At 37.8% G+C, this 21327-nt stretch overlaps 1 protein-coding gene across 1 annotated transcript in view; it reads right to left on the bottom strand.

Moving 5' to 3' along the window:
- Positions 1-21327, bottom strand: part of ptch1 (patched 1) — a 132865-nt gene that overhangs the window by 9431 nt on the left and 102107 nt on the right. Inside the window, exons 18-20 of the mRNA XM_055161805.1 lie at positions 14381-14661; positions 8072-8209; positions 6882-7024 (exon numbers count right to left, since the gene is read on the bottom strand). Of these exons, the coding sequence (XP_055017780.1) occupies positions 6882-7024; positions 8072-8209; positions 14381-14661 (562 nt within the window). The remainder of the gene's footprint in view (positions 1-6881; positions 7025-8071; positions 8210-14380; positions 14662-21327) is intronic.

Raw genomic sequence — 21327 nt, 5'->3', positions numbered from 1 at the left:
TTTAATTTAAAAGATTACAAGAGTATAATATTATATTTTTAAGTCCATATGATTATATTCTAACTGGAAGAATTAAATAAAAATATACATATGTATACTGGTTCTTTAATTTTGCCACTAAAATTGACTGAAAAATCACAATATATTATGGTAACGATCCTGAATTTTCATCATTCTGAGAGCCATGGACTCCAAAGACGTTCCTTTCTTAAGTTTAGGGGTAATTGGTGCTAAATAAACCTGAGACAGACCACCCAGACAGACTAAATGTAGCGCATCCTCAGGCTCGTGGATGAGATAGAGGATCCAGAGAGCGCAGAGGAGGTGTGTGTCCTTCCACATCTGCTCTGTCCACATATGTACATGTGTGCAGTGGTCACATACCAGGCCCTGTGCCCTACCACGCTGTTTACACTCCAAACATTCACAAGGCGAATGGGGAGAGTCAGGGAAACTTTTCTTTCAGCGCAAGCAGAAAAATACGAGCGTGTCTGTTGTTATTGAACCGTCTTGGGGCGCTGCTTTGTTTGCTCAGACAACAGCAGAAACTTTAAATGGAGGCCAGAAACCAGAGCACAGCACTGGAGGTGAGGAGAGAGGCTCCGTGTGGGTATTCAAGGATTTCAGCTTCCTCTTTTATTATGGTGCCATTTTGAGGACGGCTGACCATTCAAGAGATTAAATATTTTGTTTTGTTAATTGCTATGGTAACAGTATGGACGTTTCATCATTCTGAAACCCATGGATGTGTGTGTGTGTGTGTGTGTGTGTGTGGGCGGGGATTTATCAGATTATGATGACTAAAATCTGTATTCGAGTGTTTCAGCTTCCTGTTACATGATGCCATTTTGAGGACGGCTGACCAAACATTGTTTTGGTCATTACTACGGCAACAGTCCTAACTCATTATTCTGAAACTCATGGATATGTATGTATGTATGTGTGTATGTGTGTATGTGTGTATGTGAGTGGGTATTTATCACAACTGTAACACTCTCATATCATGGGGACTTGCCTCCTTAAATGGGACAAAAGCATAAAAACTGCCCCATACAGATTTTAGTCAAAATAGGTAAAGTTAGGGTTTAGGTTAATGTTGGGCAAAAAGTAACTATGCTTAAGAATCCGTGTATCATTCGTTAATTTGTTTTGCAAAATAAAACCAAAAATAAGAAAACTATTTTCGATTTGGTTTTTCAGTTTCCGATTTTGTGTTCAAATGAATGAACCAGGACTAAACCAGGACTCTCCCAGTCTCGGCCCTGGTCTCAGCCCTGATCCTGGTCTGGTTCCGGTCTCAGTCCCGGTCTCAGTCCCGATCACCCAACAGTCTACGCGGGCGCACCTCCGGGCCCGTCCCGACACTCAGTCCTGTTTTAGTCCTGTACAGTCCTGGTATCAGTCCTGGTTCAGTCCCTATGCGGTGCAAAAGTCCGTTACCTGTGACTGTTTTTTCATTTATTCATCTAAACACAAAATGGAAAACCGAAAAAACTAATCGTTATCCGTTTTTTCATTTTGGTGTTGCAGACAAATAATAAAGAAAATAGTTGTTTTTTCTTTTTCTTATTTGTCTTTTATTTTGAGAAACGAATGAACGAATGATACATGGATTATGTCCTCCGCAGCTTTGAGTCAAAATAGGTGAAGTTTAAGGTTTAGGTTAACGTTGGGCAAAAAGTAACTATGCTTAAGGTTGGGATTGGTCTCCAGGAAATGAATGTAATGCCTCCAAACAGCATGCAAACCCAACATGTGTGTCTGGGTCTGTGTGCATGCGTGCGTGTGTGTGTGTGTGTGTGTGTGTGTGTGTGACCCCCATGATTACAGCGGCAGAGTGCAGCCGGGCATGACACTGTTAGCATGTTTGCAGATCACATGGACTTCAGAGCTCCCACTTTCACATGGGGAGAAAATTACTAAGAGAGCGTTCAAACTTTCACACACACCGCCCAAAACCTGGAATAAATCTGGACTAGACCAAGACCACACCAAGTCTACATCAGGACTAGACAGATAGATAATGAATTGATCCCGAAGGAAATTCAAATGAAACTATATGAGCTAAAAAGAGGACCAAACCAGACCAAAGGGTGGAGATTCTATTTTACTACATAGACCACATTGTGTTTAGAAGTTGACAATCTTTCGCATCTAAAAGTTCTTGTACTAAATCATTGAAGTTATTAATGGAAGGTGTAATTGCATAACACTGAGAGCATATTTGTACATAACATGGACTTTAGAGCTCCTACTTTCAGAAAGATTTGTAAAATACTAACTTACGTGTGTACTACATAGATTTGTAAAGCATCTATCTATCTATTTGACATCTTTGTACTTGGGGTGTAACGATATTTATTGCTATATTGTAGGAAAGATCACAATTAGGGAGGTAATGATATCCAAATCTCTCGGTGCGATATTTTCTCAATATACATCTCACGGTATGATATTTGTTGCGATATTTTGTGGAGACTAATATGTAATTTTTTTCCTCTGACGAGACTTAATCCAAAGAACTAAGACTTAAAAGTGCTTAGAACTGTTATTTCTTCTTGTAGTCTACACTGAAATGGAGCAAAGGATCATGGTCTATGTAGTTCCCTCTGTGTTTTTCGCTATTACTGCACCATAACTCTTAATTTAAGCAAAGAGACTTGTAAATCGATATATTGTGATGGTCCACGATGTCATTGTGAGAACTTTGGCGATACGATATCATGATATTTTGGTTATTGTTACATCCCTACTGTGTACTGTTTTTAATACTCCCACAAAAATATTATTTAAAATACTTTTGAAATCCATCAGAAATGTGTGAAACTTCTATATTTAAATGGCTTGGTTGAGGTTCCAGTATTTCATAAAAATAAAAAATTGCACAGTATGGTATTAAGGCTTTCGATCTTCATTGAGACCAAAGAAGTCAAAGTTACAGGTCAGATCTGTGGAGAGGCGACCTCGCTCACAGTCAGAATGCTTGTTTTTCTAGGTATTTTTGTGACATAAAAACACCTGTAAATGCATAAAAGTAAAGTAGATCTATGTAATGTCATACTGTGGAAGATTCTAAACAGAGCAATGGCGTATCCATAGAAACAACAACGTGACAGACCCTCCACCAGAAAAGTTACGCAATGCACCTTTAAGCTAATCACATACAGTAAGTGCTGAAACATCCCCTTATGCCTGGTTTTGTATCAACTCATTTAGCATGTTTTTGACAATTTTCCTGTTAGAAATGATAAACACAATATTCAAATTCTGCACAGCTTCAAAACTACATTTTAAAATAGATTCTTGTAGAGAGTAGTCCAACTTAAACCCCTTAAACTCCTAGAACTGTTGTTATCCATGTGTGTATTGGCAGCAAGCAGAGGCAGTCTCGCCCTCTCTTCTCTTAGTCTGACTTTCTTGATCTTGGCTCCGGTCCATTTGGGATTCGGTCGTGACTTGGTCTTAGTTTCTGTACAAAGTAGTAGTAGTCTTCCAAAAATGTGATATATTACCCTTTAAAGTCATTACATCCAACTAAAACACTATCAAGACAACTGGGAAAGTGAGTTATAGACTTAATGCCACACTACACTGCAAATGTGTACTGGAAATTATGGGACTAGAGCCCAGGGTTTGCCTAGTAGTGAACCAATGGGGATTTAAAAGTTCTAAAATGGTATTACTATAATTATAATGTTTTGGCTGATGGTTCAATTCCCAACCAGTAAACTTTTATTTTTCCTTCATTTTGTTTTGTCAACCTTGCAACTAGCTGGCCATTGTTCTGAATATAACTTATCCTTACATTCATACACACTACTTTAATGTTCCACAGTATGGCATTAAACAATCTCCATGGAGACTAGTAGTTGACAACACAAGGCCAAGATCAGGTTTGTGGAGAGGCGACCACGCTCACGTTAAAATTTCATGTTTTTCAAGGTATTTTTGAGCAACAAAAACACCTAAATTAATGTTAGAAAGAGAAGTTTAACACCATAGTGAAGAACCAGACAAAGTACTAAAAAGTTACGTAGTTCGCCTTTAATTGAACCATCTAATTGAACAAGCTTGATCTGTAGCCTACACTGTTTTGTTTTTTTTAGCAATTCTGAACAGTGTTTTCAATTATTTTATACTCTATATTTTAGACTTTTCATAACATTACATTGAAAGTTATTACAACATCTCCATGGAGACCAAAAGAAAAGTTACATAGTGCATCATTAATTCAACCACCTAATTGAACAAGCTTGATTTGTAGCCTGCACATTTTTTACAATTCCAAATAGTGTTATCAAGTCTTATGTTTACATTTTAATAACAATACACTGAAAGCTATTGCAACGTCTCCATGGAGATCAGCAGAAAAGTTACATAGTACGTATTTAAGGTCTGTGTACCATTCGTTCTTTTAAATTTCAATTATGAATGAAAAACAATAAATTGAGAAAACAGTTTGTTATTTCATTATTCTGCTTGAGTGTCAAAAAAAAAAAAAAACTGATTTCAACCTCTATTTCTATTATTTAATTTGAAGTCTCTGTGCCTATTTTAATTTAGATATTTTATTCTCTTTGGTTTATATGAAGTTCTGCAGCTACAAGGACTTTTCTGAAAAATCGTTTTTTGTGGACAAACATCTTCTTTTATAGCGACGCGTTTACTTTCGTGTCCTAGAAAGTAATTGTTGAACTTCATGATGAGAAATGAGAAGCAGCGAGGAGATAAACTTTGTTCAGTTGACACCTTAAAACTATAATAACAATATTTTTTTTAATTATAGATCCATGGTTAATACTGCAGCAGAAACCAGAGAGAATAAAATATCAAAATTAAAATAGGCACCGAGACTGTTTTTAATTGGTGTTATCTGAAATAAACTGACACTAAAACAGACTAATGAAATAGCAATCTGTTTTCCCATTTAATTGTTTTTTGCTCTTAATTGAAATTCAAAAGAATAAATGGTACACAGACCTTTCAACTCAATCATCTAACAAAAAAAGCTTGACCGGCAGTTTTTTTTGTTTTTTTTTTACAATTCTGGATAGTGTTATCAAGGTACATTTTAAAAAATAACATTACATATTACAAAACTATTACAACAGACCCTCCCACACCGAGTTAGCTTCCATTTCCACTTGTCCTGTCATTCTGGTATTGACTACTTACTCTGGACCCCATCAATGCTCCCCTGCATATAAATGTCCAGCCACAACAGTTAAAGTAGCTGGAGCACATTACAAAAGCCAGATGCCCCCCCTCCTCCTGCTCTCCTCTCCTTTCCTTCTTCTCCTCTCCTCTCTCTCTCCTTTCTCTCATCCGACCTTCAACTCCCAGTCCCTTAGTTAGCTGGCTTTAAAACGTCAAGCGTCAATAGAAAGTAGAAGAATAAGAGAAGTCTAGAGTTTATGGTGCTTCTTGTTAAAAAAGAAAGAAAGTAAAAAGCAGAGGTGTACAGAGAAAGGCTGGATGCGGGTGTAAGAGTAGCCTGAAAGGAGGGACAGAGGCAGAGAGGAGCCTTCATGCATGATTGGTCAGCTCAGGTGGATTCAGTGACATACAGGTCCAAGCATGAGCTCAGTGGTCACGACGACGCCACAACGACGCCATTCAATAAAAAAAACAAAAAAAACACAGGGCTTCACAAACAGGGGTGCAGATGTAAAAATATTAAGCAGGGGCAGAATTTGGGTTGTTTTCACTGTAAGCCATAATCATCAAAATGTCAAGCAATAAAGGTCTTGAAAGCTTCACTCTATGTGTCATGAGTCTATATAATACAGGGATCTCCAACCTGTAGCTCGGGATCTACCAGTAGCTCTCCAGCCCCTTCCAAGTAGCTCACCAAGGGATTTCTGAAATTATACATATTGTACTGAATAAGTCAAATTTGATTAATTAAATGCCTGTTACCATTGTATTTGTATCATTTTGATGCCTAACTTTGGACACTAATAAATGGTTTATAATAGTTTATGTTTTACGGGCGTCTAACTGTTCCTCATCTAAGGCTCGCCGTGGCTCTTCTATTCACTCAATTTCTTCTGACCACTAAAAGTAGTAGGTCTGTGGCATTTTTATTTTGTAAAAGTATCTCACAGGAGGAAAAAGGGTGGAGACACCTGATATAATACATGTGTTGACTTTCTGAAATGAGTGACAAAAATATTTAACTTTTTCATGATATTAGAATTTTCTGAGAGTCTGTATTTCAGATATAAAATTGCAAACAGTACTGGAATTAATAATTTTCTTGGTAGCAAATTCGATGAGTGTAAAGGAAACATGAAGCATGGACACTGAGCTTTTTTTTCATGTCTGTCTTCATGGAGACAGGTTATAGGTTATAGGCCAGATCTATGGAGCAGTAACTTCACATTACTTCACAGTAAGAATGCATGTTTCTCAAGGTAGTTTAGATCACTACAAACACTGGTCATTGATAAATATGTTAAAAGCCAATCCAGGCAAAGCAATGCCATCTCCATAGAGACAAACAGGTGGCAGACCGTCCACCACAAAAGTTACATAGTGCAACTTTATAGAAAAGCAACCTCAAAGTTAGGGTTAGTCCCTCCTTGCCCATTTTTACCCATCATTTGTAGTAAAAAAAAACAATACCAAAACTTAAACCAATGCCAATGTTTTTGTTGACAGTATATAGGGAGTATTTAAGACAGAAATGGTTGGAGAACACTGCCTTAATCTACACAACACAACAGAAATAATAAAATAGATAAAGGTTAGGGTTTAGGATAAGGCTTGGCAAGTAGTGACTATGGTTAAGATTAGGATCAGTCTCCAGGAAATGAATGCAAGTCAAAGTAATTGCATGGCGCCTCAATAATATACATATATGTGTTTCTTTGTATTACCTGACGATGAAGTCAAACTCGGAGCCTGCGAGCATGAGCACTCCCAACAGTGTGGAGAAGGCCCCGTCCAGGACAGGAGCAAACATCTGCTCCAAGGCCAGCACCGCTCGCTTGTGACGGTCCCCTATGGCAGTCAGGAAGGCCTGTAACACAAACGTTCAAAGGGTTTTATTTTTGAAAATGCACATTTTATATTGATATTGTACACACTCAGATTTGATTACTATTCTGTTAGAGTTACAAATGTTTTTATTATACTGAGACCGTGGTTTCCTTAACGTATAATGCCAGTCTAAATAAGGACATTTTGTTGAAGAATGTAAAACGTTTTAAATCCATTTTGAGAACTATTTTGAGAATTGCAATTTGACATGAATTATAATGTAAATTCGTAATCTCCTTAACACTCTTTTACTATCAACATAACGTAAACATAAGACTAAACAGTAGGGGTGTGCAAAAATATTAAAATATCGATATATCGTACCGTTTAATGTGATGATACAGTATCAATATCATGGACTGCTGTATCGATATATCACAAATAATATTTTTGGTATATTTTGTTGAATTATTTTGTTACAGCGCTACAGTTTTGTTGCTTGTTTAGTGGAAGGAAACTCTCGTATATGACATATTTGACATTTTTACTGTTTTGAAGATTAAAATGGGTGTGTTTCATATGAACTTGCACAAGAAGTAGTTTAACAAAGACTTTTAGTATCACAGCCATGATTTAGCCTTTATTCATTGAACTGTATCGAATCGATTTGAAATATATCGTATTGAATTGTTCTGAATCGAAAGATCACTGTATCGAGATATGTATCGTATCATGATCTTTGTATCGAGGTATGCATCGTACCAGCAACTTCTAAATGATACCCAGCCCTAGTAAACAGGGTTAAACTACAGCTACAATACCACAATTAGGTCACAATTTAAATCATTTCACAGTTTCCCTTTAATGTTAATAAGAAAAGTATTTCAGATGGAAAGTCTTAACGTAATTTGCAATTCAATTAGTTTCTGAATATTGCAACAGTAGTCATTTCACAGCATTCAAATCGTGCAGTCATTACACATATTAGACCACTGTTCCTTCTCCTTTTATGGTCAAAAGCTTTAATATTCTCCTATGGGAACGTGGTAATCTGCTATTCTTTACTATTACATAAACGCGTGCATACCAGTGCCACATGGACTGTAAACTCCACTCCGATGCCCACAGAGGCGATGAGGATGACCACAGGGACCGCACTCAGCTTTATGCCCATCAGCCCCATGAAGCCAAACAGCTCCACCGTCATCAGAGACAGCACCAGCACCTGCAAAGAAACAAAAGGACAGTTAGCGTGGCAGACAGAGTGTGATTTAAACATGCACTGTGTAACTTTGGGCGGACAATATTGACAAAAATAATGGTCATGGTCAAATTTTTCTATAGCGCTTGTCCACATTTAAGGTACTTAAAGCGCTTTACATCAAGGTCCCACTCACCCATTAACACAAACATTCATACACCGGTGTGCACAGACACTGGGGGCGAGGGTGGTTAAGTGTCTTGCCCAAGGACACACCGACACCGTTCATCTGTGGGAGCTGGAATCGCACCACCAACCTGTGGGTGAGTGGATCTGACCACTCAATTGTGCACTGTCCCTGTCTCATTAAATAAATAAACTAAACTAAACTAAACTAGCTACTCTCATCTCAAACAAATAAACATAAATAAATACAAAAGTGCTCAAAATTACACTACAAGTTTTGTGTTCAGCAACGTTTTCTCCTAAAAATATACTCAATATTCTAATTTTGCATACCTTCAAAGCCATTGTTTCCCAAAGACTGAGTTGCAAGAGATTTTTTTGGGGTCGCGTGATCTAAGTGGTGCGCTTTCCTCCTGCACCCCGGACGACAAAAACGCAGACAGGTCCACCTATCTCATTGTTTTGAGAAAATTACACATGGTTTGTATAATTTCTAATCTTTTTGTAAATATTTTATTAACCATTTTGTTCCAATATTGCTATTTAAAAGAAAAAGAAATGGGCTTAATGTCCAAATAGGCGACTTATGGATCCTTTTATTGCTGATTCAATGACTGTTTTTCATTGTTTACGCGACACGATCACTCAGTCAACAATAAAATATCCTCATTCATGTTCAATAATGGTCAGATCCACCTTTATTTTGTGATTTACGAATAATGTCTATTGACTTGGGGTACAAAGATTTGGGACTTTGAAAATATGGGTCCCCAGAAAAAAAAGTTTGCGAAACACTGTTCAAAACAACTATTTTGCCGTTACCTTACAAACAATATATCACCCTCTAATACCACATCTGACTGCATTCCTTCATATAGGCTGAATGTATGAGTGTGTTAAGAGGCTTTGGCAGGACAGGAGCAGGGAGTGAATGCCATTATCAGCTGACAGGTGTCCGGTTTCATGGGGCCCGGGTCCTTTGAAGTGGTCTGAGGTGGGCAGTGCCGTGTGGGTTCGTGTGAGTCCAACAGAGCTGCAAACTCTCAGATAATGTGTGTCCTGATGGAGGTATTTCTACACACTGTTAGATAATGGAAACGCAAGGAGCTATGCCAGATAATAGGGGAAACTGTGAAAATAACTTGAATTGTTTGATTTTTAAATGTGCACTATGTAACTTTTTGGTTTGAGGGTCCATCACCTGCGTGTTTCTATGGATATGTCATTGCTCTGCCTGAAATGTTCCACAGTATGACATTAAACAGATCTATTTTACATTTGTTCAATTACAAGTGGATCAAAAATACCTTGAAAATCAGGTACAGACTCTGAGAACCAGCTATGGAGAAATGGTTGGTCTGGTTTGGTCTCCAAGAAGACAGAAAGGTTTAATGCCACACTGTGAAACATTCCAGACAAAGCAATAACATCTCCATGGTTGAAAAGCATTTGACGGACCCTGCACCCGAAAAGTTGCAGGTGGATAATTTCATCCCTAGAATTGCCAGTCTCTACTTAATTTAAGAAATAAAAGTTGGAAGAAGTTGGAAAAGAGCAATATGAGCTTTGGAGATGTAGGCAGACTAGTGCAGTGTGTTAAACGTGTGTACGAAACAAAACACAACTCCAGGTATGTTTCTGAAGAGGAACAACATTATAACATAGATAAGAAAATACAGCACTTTAAGCATTTTTTTTCGGAGGTTGAGAATTTGTTGTATTTTAATGCCTTTAGTACATTCTCTCTTATACCAACCATTAACTGTTAAACTTGCAATTATGACAACATTATGAGCAATCAAGACAACCTCAACTAGTCAAAATAACTCAGATCAATCCTTTTCTGACTTGAAATCAGTCCAATGCAGTGTCCAAAATGTTTAATTACTGTTTAACTATTATTACTTATAGCTTATAATCTGTTCAAAACATTACAAGTCTATCCAGTCTATCAACAGAGCAAGAGATGAGAAAACTCTCCTGCAACATTACTCCAGAGACCTTAATATTTTCAGTAGTTTCTTTTTAAAAATACTCACTTATTTGTGCTATTTCAATTGATTGTAATTGTACTGATCAGTCTTAAATGACCAGGATAAAGGATTACTCAAACATGTGCGAATAAAACACAACACAACTCCAAGTATGTTTTTGATAACGTAACATGAGTGAATTTTGCTTAATATAGGACATTTAAATGACACCATGTTCATATAACTAAGTGTGTTTAGGGCTACGTTTATATGATGACGGTCTGCACAGAAAACGCAAAAGTGGAGTCGCATCTTCACTCTTTTATTCCGTGTTTAGACAAGGGTTTTCGGGAGGAAATCTGTGTGCATATGGTGATGTAAAAGTGTGTGGAATTCGATTGGGTATGCATCCAGGTGGCTCAGTGGTGACGCTTGGTGGTGATGCATGTGACGTAAACGTGTACGTGACGTGAGCAGATCTGACCAGAGTTTCACGTCTTGGGCAGTGTAGACGGAAACGCTACGGCCGAGTGTATTCAACTTTTCCACTCTGGAGGGTGGGATCAGATTTTTGCGTTTTTAAGCCCCAAAAACGCCTTCACCGTCTAAACAAAAGGCACATCCTAGAAAATATTTTGTCGTTATTGTGTAAACAGGCCCTTATTACTATTGCGGTATCACAATGTGAATAGAATATGAACTCTTTTCCTTGCTATTGAAATCAAATCTGTAATTTTGGTATCATAACAACACTTGGTCAGATTAAACTGGTTGGAGAATGAATTGGAGAATTACTTTTCTGGGTTTGAGGTTGGGGTAGCTTGGATTTTCCTGTCATAAAATACTCTCCACTAGTGAATAAAGCCAGAGAGCTGTTTAAGACACACACCTTACACATTACCGCTGTATATCTGAACGTAAACACGTCAGCTCCGTGCTTGTTTGTGTGTATCCGGGGAAACTCTTATTGCTTATAAGGGTTGGAAGCACGAAGTTAAATATGACTTTTTATAGGCTGGAGAGAGGGAGAAGGTTGCCAGAGCAGCTTTGTGTCCTCTCCTCATTTATTTCAGGGTTGGTGTCTGGGAGTGTTGGACTAGACTAAACAGACTGGCCCTAACAAAACAGCCCAAGATAAACACTGGTGACTGGGGCTGTGATAACAAGCAGCAGTGCCTTCTCTGAGCAGGGACCACACATTAAAGCAGGAAGCCCAGGAAGAGAGATTGTTAAGAAACGCATCTGGTGAGGTGAGCTCGCAAGGTGAAGGACAGTTAAATGTAGAAATTTAATTAAGATTTGATTGCGTTGTCAGACCTCATGGAGTTGTGGAGGTTTTGAGATGTGTTTTGAGGCTATGTTTATACAGTGACGATCTGAACAGAAGACACAAAAGTGGCGTCATGTCTTCACTTTTTATTCGGTGTTTAGATGAGCGTTTTCGGGAGGAAATCTGTGTGCATATGGTGATGCAAAAGTGTGTGGAATTCGATTGGGTATGCATGCCAGGCGGGTGTTGCTGTGATAATCATGTTTGTTTCTGTGTACTGTATGTATGTGACGTAAACGCATATGCGACGTGAGCAGATCTGACCACAGTTTTGTGTCTTGGGCAGGGTAGACGGAAACGCCACGGTGGAGCATATTCAACTTTTCCACTCTGGAGGGTGGTTCTGGAGGGTGGTTTCAGATTTTTGCATTTTTAAGCCCCAAAAACGCTGTCACCGTCTAGACCAGACATGTCAAACTCAGGCCCGGGGGCCAAATTTGTCCCACGATATGATTATATTTGGCCTGCGAGATCATATCAAATATGTATTAGAGCTGGCCCGCCCGCGATAGATAGGCTATAAACATTATTGTTTAAAATCGTATTATTTTTATATTATGCTTGTTCTGGATTCAGTGTTTAAGCAAAACTATTATTAAACATTTATTTTAATAAGAAAACAGTACATTAACATTACATATCGCGAAAGAAGAGAAAACATGCAGATGTTGTTGAAATTTTTCAATAAATATTTAATTTCACGTACGACTTAATCCAAGTTTTTAATTTTGGCCCTGTGTGAATTTGAGCTTGACACCGCTGGTCTAAACGAAAGGCACTTCCGATAAAAATATTTTGTCGTTTTTACCCGCAAGCGTTCTTGTATAAACAAGCAATGATACTTTGCAGTGAGATCATGCCGGGGGAGTGTTACATGTATTTCTACAGAACGTTCTGCAGTTACAATGGTGAACCAACACACACAAAAATTTTAGAAAAAAAGCATTTTCACAAGCCTGTGATCAATAATGTTTATTGTCCAATTAGGTGTTTAATTTTGAAGAAAATCCGTGACTGTGACACTTTTTAAGAATAGACCAGCACTTTCTGGTCAGATTATGTAAACCTCAGATTTAAGTCTAACAAACCTCAGACAGAGCAGTGCCTACAGTTAGCATCACACCGAAAGGGAATATTGATGGAAGCAGCTGCAAAGTATCAATTACTTACCTTAACGTTTATTTAAAAGTATACTGAAACTGTAGTTTGGTTGTTGTATTTACTGTAGCCTAGTGACCCAGCAGCTCATCTGGTTTATCATGGCTGTTTGGTTTACTTTTTCATATTTTGGCTATTGCATCGCTATGATCATGTTGCATGCTTTCACCATATAAGGCAGACTTTATAAATATGTAATTTACAAATCAAAATGTAAATAATGATTGAACAAATGGTTAGCAACAGAAACTATACAAAACTAAATATATCAAGAATCTTTCCTTATTTCCCTTCAGAATTGCACAATAATTGCAAAAAAAGCATCTCAGGGAAATGCCTCTCTACTCTCAAAATATTTTTGCATTTTGAGGCTAATAGTTATAGCGATTATATGTCATATATCATATTTTTTTGGGAAAATGGCCATATTTGTCAGCAGGAAAGACGTCTATAAAGATGTCAAAACAATATAAAAATGTAAAAGAGCCATGGAACAACTCCAATAGTTCACCTCTGGTAAATACATTTATCAGACTACTGTCAGAATAGTTTTGAGTGAATGTGAACTTACCATCTAAAAATCTCTCATATGGTTTATACATAATTTTAGAACAAGCAGTATTCTTCTTTTTAAAGGGCCCATATTTTCTGATGTTATAATGTTGTTTCCTCATCAAAAACATACCCAGGGTTGTGTTGTTGTTTCTTTTCTCAAATTGAAACCTTGTGATTTCATATGGTAATACAGGAAGTGCTCCACTGTGTTTTTAAACTCCACACAACTTCACTAGGATCAGTTGAGATCAGCTTTCATGACACATAATTTAAAATATATCAAGATATATTTTTAAAAACAAAATGGATTCTGACATATCGTATATATCAATATAATGCTTATATTTAATTCTGATTTTGCTGCTTCACTTGTTTGCCTTCTCTGGGCTCGTCCCCACTCTCCCTGCGCAAGGATCGAGCTGTTTTTTTCAGCGCTTATAATTATGTAAATGAGCCATGTGGTTTTAAGTTTAGTTTCTGTAAAACATAAACAAATGTGTGCAAAACTGTATAAAACACATTATAATATCAAATGGGCTGATGTGGCTCTATAGTCGTTATGGTTTATATGCTGTAAAATTTAGTTGGGTCGGGTTGAGTCGTTTTATTTTTGAATGAAAAGAAAGCAATATGTATTATTTCTTCCTTTATTTTACAATTAAATTATTATTTTTGTATACAAGGATTTTTTTTTTTTTTTATGTCGCAGAAGCATTTTGTTTCTACATTTGCACTAGTTTTTGGGGGGTTATTTTTCCTGTATAGATAGAGATATATATCATATATCGAGATATAGCAAAATATCCAGCCCTAATAAAGGGTTACTTCAACATTTGTAAATGAAACATAATACAACTCCAGGTACATTTTTGAGGAGGTAGGTACGTTCTAACATGGCTTAAAGCTCACAAGAGTCAATTTTACGTAATATAGGACATTTTCTCTAGGATGATTTTTGCTTAAGGCGATCATAACTTCACTTGTGTTACTTACAATGACTCCTGCGGTCCACGGGTTGAGCAGGAACAGCGCACAGACCAGGAAGGTGCAAGCTAACACCACACTGATGGAGAGGAGCAGCCAGTGTCTCAGGCTGACGTACTGCTCCCAGAAGAGGAAGGGGTATCCGTTGGGGTAGGAGGCCAGGCCCTGGAGGGTGTAGTTACTGCAGATGGCCCTCACGCTCTCAATGGCCTCCACAAACTCAGGCGTCTCCCGGAGCCCGTTGAGGTAGAAGGGGAACTGTGCGTATTCGATGGGCTCAGCGGCCGGGACTGTACAAACAAAACAAGATGTGGTCAGTGTTAAATGAAAAAAGGTAATGATGATAACAATATTCAGAAGTTTAACAACAATTAAAATGTCTTACAAACAATAAATGGGAAGAAATATGACGTTATAATTTCTCTGGAATGTATAAAGAAGTGGACTAAGGGAGTGTGATGTCACCCATAGCGTTCGGCTCCAGTCAAATGAAGCTCACTGAAGCTTGCAGTTAGAGGTTTATTTACATATAAAACAATGAAATATAAACACTATGATCATGTAGAGCGGGTTAATATTTTCAGACCAAAATGCCGAGGCTCACTGCAGCAGTTACAGAGAGAGAGGCGACAATTTTTCAGTGTAAAGTTGATGTAGCTGGAAGTGCACCCATGAACAACAAAATATCGTGATATCGTATCGTCAAAGTTCTCACAATAACATCATGGACCATCACAATATATCGAATCACAAGTCTCTTTGCTTAAATTAAAAGTTATGGTGCAGCAATAGCTAAAAAAAAAAAGGCAGAGAACTACATAGACCATGATCCTTTGCTGCATCTCAGTGTAGACTACATAAAGAAATAACAGTTCTAAGCACTTTTAAATCTTAGTTCTTTGGTTAAGTCTTCTCAAGGCATTTTAAGAGGAAAAAGTAGCATAGTAACAGTTTTGTTAGCCTCAAAATAATACAAAATATCGCAATAAATATCGTACCATGAGGTTCATACTGTGACGATATCGGTATCGTGAGACTCGGATATCGTTACACCCCTAGTTTACAGTACATATTTCTGTCTTTTCATTTTATTTATAGTTGTTATGCTTAATTATTCTAGTTTAGCAAATCTCCAAAACAACAATTGCGATATTAGTAATTGTTCAGCATATTTCCCACTCCAACTAAACAGCAATAATCACAACTGAACCTTTAGCTATCATCTGCAGAAGGCATGTCATATTATAGCCCTTTTAGGTTGTTTGCAGACTGGTTTTAGTTTAGGATCTGGCAGCCCAAAGAAAGGAGTGCATTACGGTGTTGACTTGAGAAGTAATGTTTTTGCGTGAATAAAACTCACAGCTAACAATCACATCATATTCAAGGCTCTTAATCTGTGTGAGGGAGCTTATTTTAATAATATCCAACATCTGAGTCTGTTTTAAAAGAAACAAAAACACGTGTGCTAATATTTCAAACATCTACAATAATACAGACCGGTCCGTATGTCTTTTATTACAATACAGAGATTATTAAATTAAAATCCTGTTTTGAAAAAGTTTTGCCAAATGAATCTCTGTCTAGACGCCAGTGGTGGAATGTAATGAAGTAAAAGTTGTAAAATACTTTAAAAACACTGATTCAATTGTTTCTATTTAACAAAATTCAGCACAAATCTTTATCAGTATCTCTACATTTGAAGCTTTAGATCTCAAAATCTTTTCAAAAATATTTACACACTTAAAAATGTACTTAAAGAGTAAAAAGTCTAAGTGGATACTTCAATACGTTTACTTAAAGGTCCACTGTGTAACATTTCTAGTAGAGGGTCTGCCAGGAGATGAAGTATGGCATTAAACTTTTCAAAGTCCATAGAAAAATGTGGGAAATGCACCGTGCCAATTTACAGGTGAGATCTGTGAAAAGGTGACCCCATTCACAGTAAGAAGGCATGTTTTTAAAGGTATTTTTGAGCAATAAAAACACCCATAACTGTATAAATGCATCTTAAAAGTTTAATACCATACTGTTGAATGTTACAGGCAAAGCAGTATTTCTACTTTTACTTTACCTCAGGCTTTTTTTTCTTCGCCAGTATCTGTACTTTTACTTAACTAACAAAATTGAGTACTTCTTTCACCACTGCTGGATCCCTATTATATTACTTCAGAACAAATTGAGATTACTGATCAGATAAACACTACATTCACATCTGTAAGTAATATTAACGTTATTATCAGGCAGCATTAAGTTGTGATTGTGCAGCACATCTGCAGAACCCATTGACAAATTTCCAGACTGCAGACTGTTATCTACAACACTACACCCCCTCCGCAGTGATCCAGGTGCACCTTTGAGACTGTGTGTGGTTCACCTGTCCAGCCAGATCCACACGCTTCGACTAAACTTACAGCTGTATCCTGTCTCCCTCATATCAGAAAATGTGATTGACAGGCGGATTAACCAATCAGAGAGACGCATGTGCTGTTCGCGTCAAAAACAAACGTGGCTGCTTATAAAAAAGTGGAAAAAAACAACATAAAGGACTGAGTTGGCATGGCAGAGGTGGGAAAGGTCTTTGTTTTGCAAGTCTCAAGAAAATCTCAAGTGTTTGACCACAATTCTGAGTCAAGTCCAAGTCGAGTCTTGAGTCACTGTCCCATAAGTCCAAGTCAAGTCCAAGTCGTTTGCTTTGAGCTTCAAGTCATTTCAAGTCATTAAACCAAATTGTATCTTAAATTTTTGCAATTTATTTGAATTTTAAGATAAATTGTACTAAAAAAGTCATGGTATATTTATATCTGAGTATTTATATAAGAGTTGTAAGAAATGCATATTTTTCCTTTTTAAATGTCTTGTCAAGATCTGAGTGTGAGTCATTACATGACAGAAAGAATTCAGATTTAAGAGTGCTAATATGAGTTATTTTATCTGCACGGAAATGGAAGGATCATGTTCTTTGTAGTTCCATATGAATATTACTGTATTGTACTCTATATTACTGTAGTACATTCGAGGTACCATCTCACAGTACTTCAGTTCCTTCCAAAGTAACAAACAGAAGTGGGAGGGACATGTTCCAGTTTGTTCCTTTAAAATTCAGCACCACATGTATCAACTGTAAAGAGAAAAGTAGATTCTAAAAACATATTTTTTTTTTAGTAGAAGCATCAAGTCTTCTCAAGTCACAGGCCTCAAGTCCGAGCCAAGTCCCAAGTCAGTGAGTTTCAAGCCCAAGTCAATTCCCAAGTTCATTTTATCAAGTCAAGTCTCAAGTCCTAAAAATAGTGACTCAAGTCTGACTCAAGTCCAGGTCACAACTTGCTTGTCCCCACCTCTGCCGCATGGATTTTCTCAGAATCAACAATCGAAGCCAAACTTTTACTTCTCTAAGGTAAAAGAAGTTACATACTGTATTTTGTTCTGAATGTTACACGAGAATTTTGGAGAGGAGATGTCTTCCGCGTTTGAGAGACACGTGATACAAATTAGTAGTTGTGGTTGGATCGTCTCGAGTTTTTTCAAGCTCTATTATCCCGTTCTACTCTATTCTGGATACAAACAAAGTGTACAAGGGACTGGCTGGTCAGGGAAGCTATCTACAACACTACACCCCCTCAGTCATGTTCCAGGTGCACCTAGGAGGCTGTGTGTGTGGTGGGGGGGTGGGCCCTGGAGCAGAGTTAGAAACAGAGCTCCTTTTGACTTGGACCCGGCGAGGGGAGCAGCCGGGCTAATGAGGGCCTATCAGCTCCAGACAGAGGAGAGTGTCAGGTCCAAACGCGGCTGATTCATGGTAATTGCAAAGTTAAAGCCAGCGTCATTACCACACCCCGAGAATAACGCACCAAACAACCACAGCTGTCTCTCACCCACCTATGAAGTCATGGTCAAGTGTGAAAAAGTGGATTAATTCGGTGGTGGTTTCATTCTTAACTTCTCACTACAGTTTAAAACATGACCACATTCATTCTACTATCTATATCGATGCATAGAGTTGCTTCAGTTTCTTCTTAAAGACGCATTATGTAACTTTACTTGTGGAAGCTCTGCCAACTCCTTGTCTCCATAGAGATAATTGCCTGGAATGTTCGACAGTATAGCATTAAATTTAAACATTGTTCATTTGTTCAATTACAGGTGGTTTTATTGCTCAAAATTCACCTGTAATTTGGTCTGATTATGTCACCGGCTTGACATTGTGTGTGTGAAGATAAATAAGTTAATAATGCCATACTGAGGAATCTTCCAGGCAAAGCAATAACATAAAAGTCAGCTACTCGCCACGGTAAAATGCTGCTATGAGGAGGCAGGGCTAGTGAGTGAGTGACAGGTACATTTGACCAATCACAGTGAAGTGTGAACTAAAAAAGTTTAAAAAGTAGTTTGTGCTTTGTCCAACAATATAAAACAACTAAATAGTGTAAATGAAGGAGGGATACATGCAATTTAACTTAAGACAATAGTTTGAAAATGGTCAATGATCAGCGAGGGCCTTTATAACTGAGGTCTACAGTCAATCCAATAGGAATACATTTTCACAATAGTGTTTAAAGTTTCTATATTAAGCAAAATTGACTCTTGTGAGCTTTAAGCCGTGTTATATTGTTGTTACTACATCAGAAACAGACCTGGATTTGTGTTTTGTTTCACTCACACATGCTTGCGTAACCCATCATTACTAGTCCGTCTACATCTCCAAAGCTCAAAATGTTCTGTTCCACCTTGTGATGTCATGAAGTGGTAGTTTTCAAGTTAACAGCCAGAGGTGGGGACATGCAAGTCGTGACTTGGACTCGAGTCAGACTTGAGTCACTATTTTTTGAACTTGAAACTTGACTTGATAAAACAGACAAAGACTTGGGGCTCGACTTGGCCTTGAAGGTCAGTGGCTTAGGACTTGACTCGGACTTGAGCCCTGTGACTTGAGAAGACCTGATGCTTAGACTAGTTGACAAATTAACTGTTATTAAGCACTCTTAAATTTTAATTCTTTCTGTTTTGACTGTAATAATTTGCACTCTTGTCAAGGCAATTAAAAAAGAAAACTTAGCATTTCTACAACTTGTATAAAAATATTCATATATAAACATACCATAACTTTTTAAGAACAATTTAGTTAAAAATTATATAGACTGCAAAAATCTATGATATATTTGGTACTTTGGTTTAAAGACTTGAAAAGCTCAAAGCAGATGACTCGGACTTGACTTGGATTCGTGGGCTAGTGACTCGAGACTCGACTTGGGACTTGACTCGGACTTGAGGTCAAAGACTTGAGACTTACTTGAGACTTGCAAAACAACGACTTGGTCCCACCCCTGTTAACAGCTTCCTTTTACCTTTTGTTCAGTAGAGATTGGCGGTTCTTGGTCTGAAATCATCCAAATGATTCTGGTGAAGGTGTATGGAGTTTAAAAACACAGTGGAGCACTTCCTGTATTACCATATGACATCACAATGTGGAAGAGAGGCTTTCTGTTTGAGAGAAGAACTCAGCCTAAATATGCAGGGTTTGTGTGTTAACCATGTGCGAATGAAACAAAACACAACTCCAGGTCTGTTCTGGGTGAGGAAACAACATTATAACTATACTGTAGATCAAATAATAGAGTAATATGGGCCCTTTTAATAGCACTACTTAAAATGCATGAACAAAGGAAGACATGGGCTATTAAAGAAACATGATTTGACTTTCTTTTGGGCCACCCCTACTTCCAACAGGTAATAGAAGCCATGTTAAATTCACATTGCAGGCCCTGTTTTTTCAGTGTGTGTGAAAAGGTGGTTTTGTTTTGGTTTCTTTTCCACACTGCCTGCGGGGTCAGACAGGAGCACTTGCTAACATGCTTTGGCCCTTTATAATCGCAACTATAAATTTCCATTAGGACACCCGCTGGCTACCGTCCAAAACACTCAGCTCTGGGGGGCTCGGGCACAGCCAAAAACTTCATGCTCCTGATCCAATCACATCCTCTCTCTCCTATAAAGTACTTCCTGCTTGTTATCCAATTGTGCACCCCACTTAAACCCAGTCTCAACTTGTTAACCAATCATTTTCCTCGCTCACGGGGGCACTTCCTGATTTGTACCGAATCGCTGGCTGGATTCAGACGTGTTTTTTATGGGAGGTACAGCGGGTGAGTGTGTGGTAGGGAAATGAAAACAGGGTGTGTGCAGTGATTGGGGTCAGTGAGTTTTAATAATGTGCGTATGGTTGTGTGTGTGTGTGTGTGTGTGTGTGTGTCTGAGGGCCCCATGGTAGACAGGATTATAGTGTTCACTGTAGGCACCATTAGAAGAACCACGGTGCAACCTGAGCTCATACAAATATATATTATAGCTTACTTCAGTGGTCTACAATGGTCAGCATTAGACAGTCTCCAATGAAAATTTAATTCTGCCAACTGGACAAAAGTTTTGGAGTGAAAATAATATGCCACTCATCCAAGAGGCTTCTTCAGTTCTGCCAGGTTACTGTTAAAGGGCTCATATTGCTGTCATATTGCTATTATTGCTATTTTTGGATCTTCTGTATGTTATAATGTTGTTTCTTCATCACAAACACACCTGGAGTTGTGTTTTGTTTCATTCACACAAGTTTAACACAAAAACCCTTCATATTTTGGCTGAATTCTTCTCTCAAATAGTAAAGACTCTGCTACACTGGCCATGTTTTTAAATTCTGAATTAATTGTTCTGAACTAAATAGTTCAGCATTAACTTATTCTCCTTCGAGTTTACATGGAAATAAGGAATTGAGGTTTACATGGAAAACAAGTTACATCACCTTTATTTAATTACGCTCAACATCTGGGGGTCAGAAAGGGTTCTGATTGGCCGAGGGGCACACGAACATATTTATGTTGACCGGAAGAAAACACACAATTCAGTTGCTACTGGCTTTTTTTGTCGTTACGCCACGGACACAAACATGATACAAACTTTTTGTGCAG

Source organism: Boleophthalmus pectinirostris, unplaced genomic scaffold (genome assembly GCF_026225935.1).
Source record: "Boleophthalmus pectinirostris isolate CB_2022bp ecotype Guang Dong unplaced genomic scaffold, ASM2622593v1 HiC_scaffold_4, whole genome shotgun sequence".
Classification (NCBI taxonomy): Eukaryota; Metazoa; Chordata; class Actinopteri; order Gobiiformes; family Gobiidae; genus Boleophthalmus; species Boleophthalmus pectinirostris.
The sequence above is the reverse complement of the archived record's forward strand: the minus strand, read 5'-3'. Positions and strand labels throughout refer to the sequence as shown.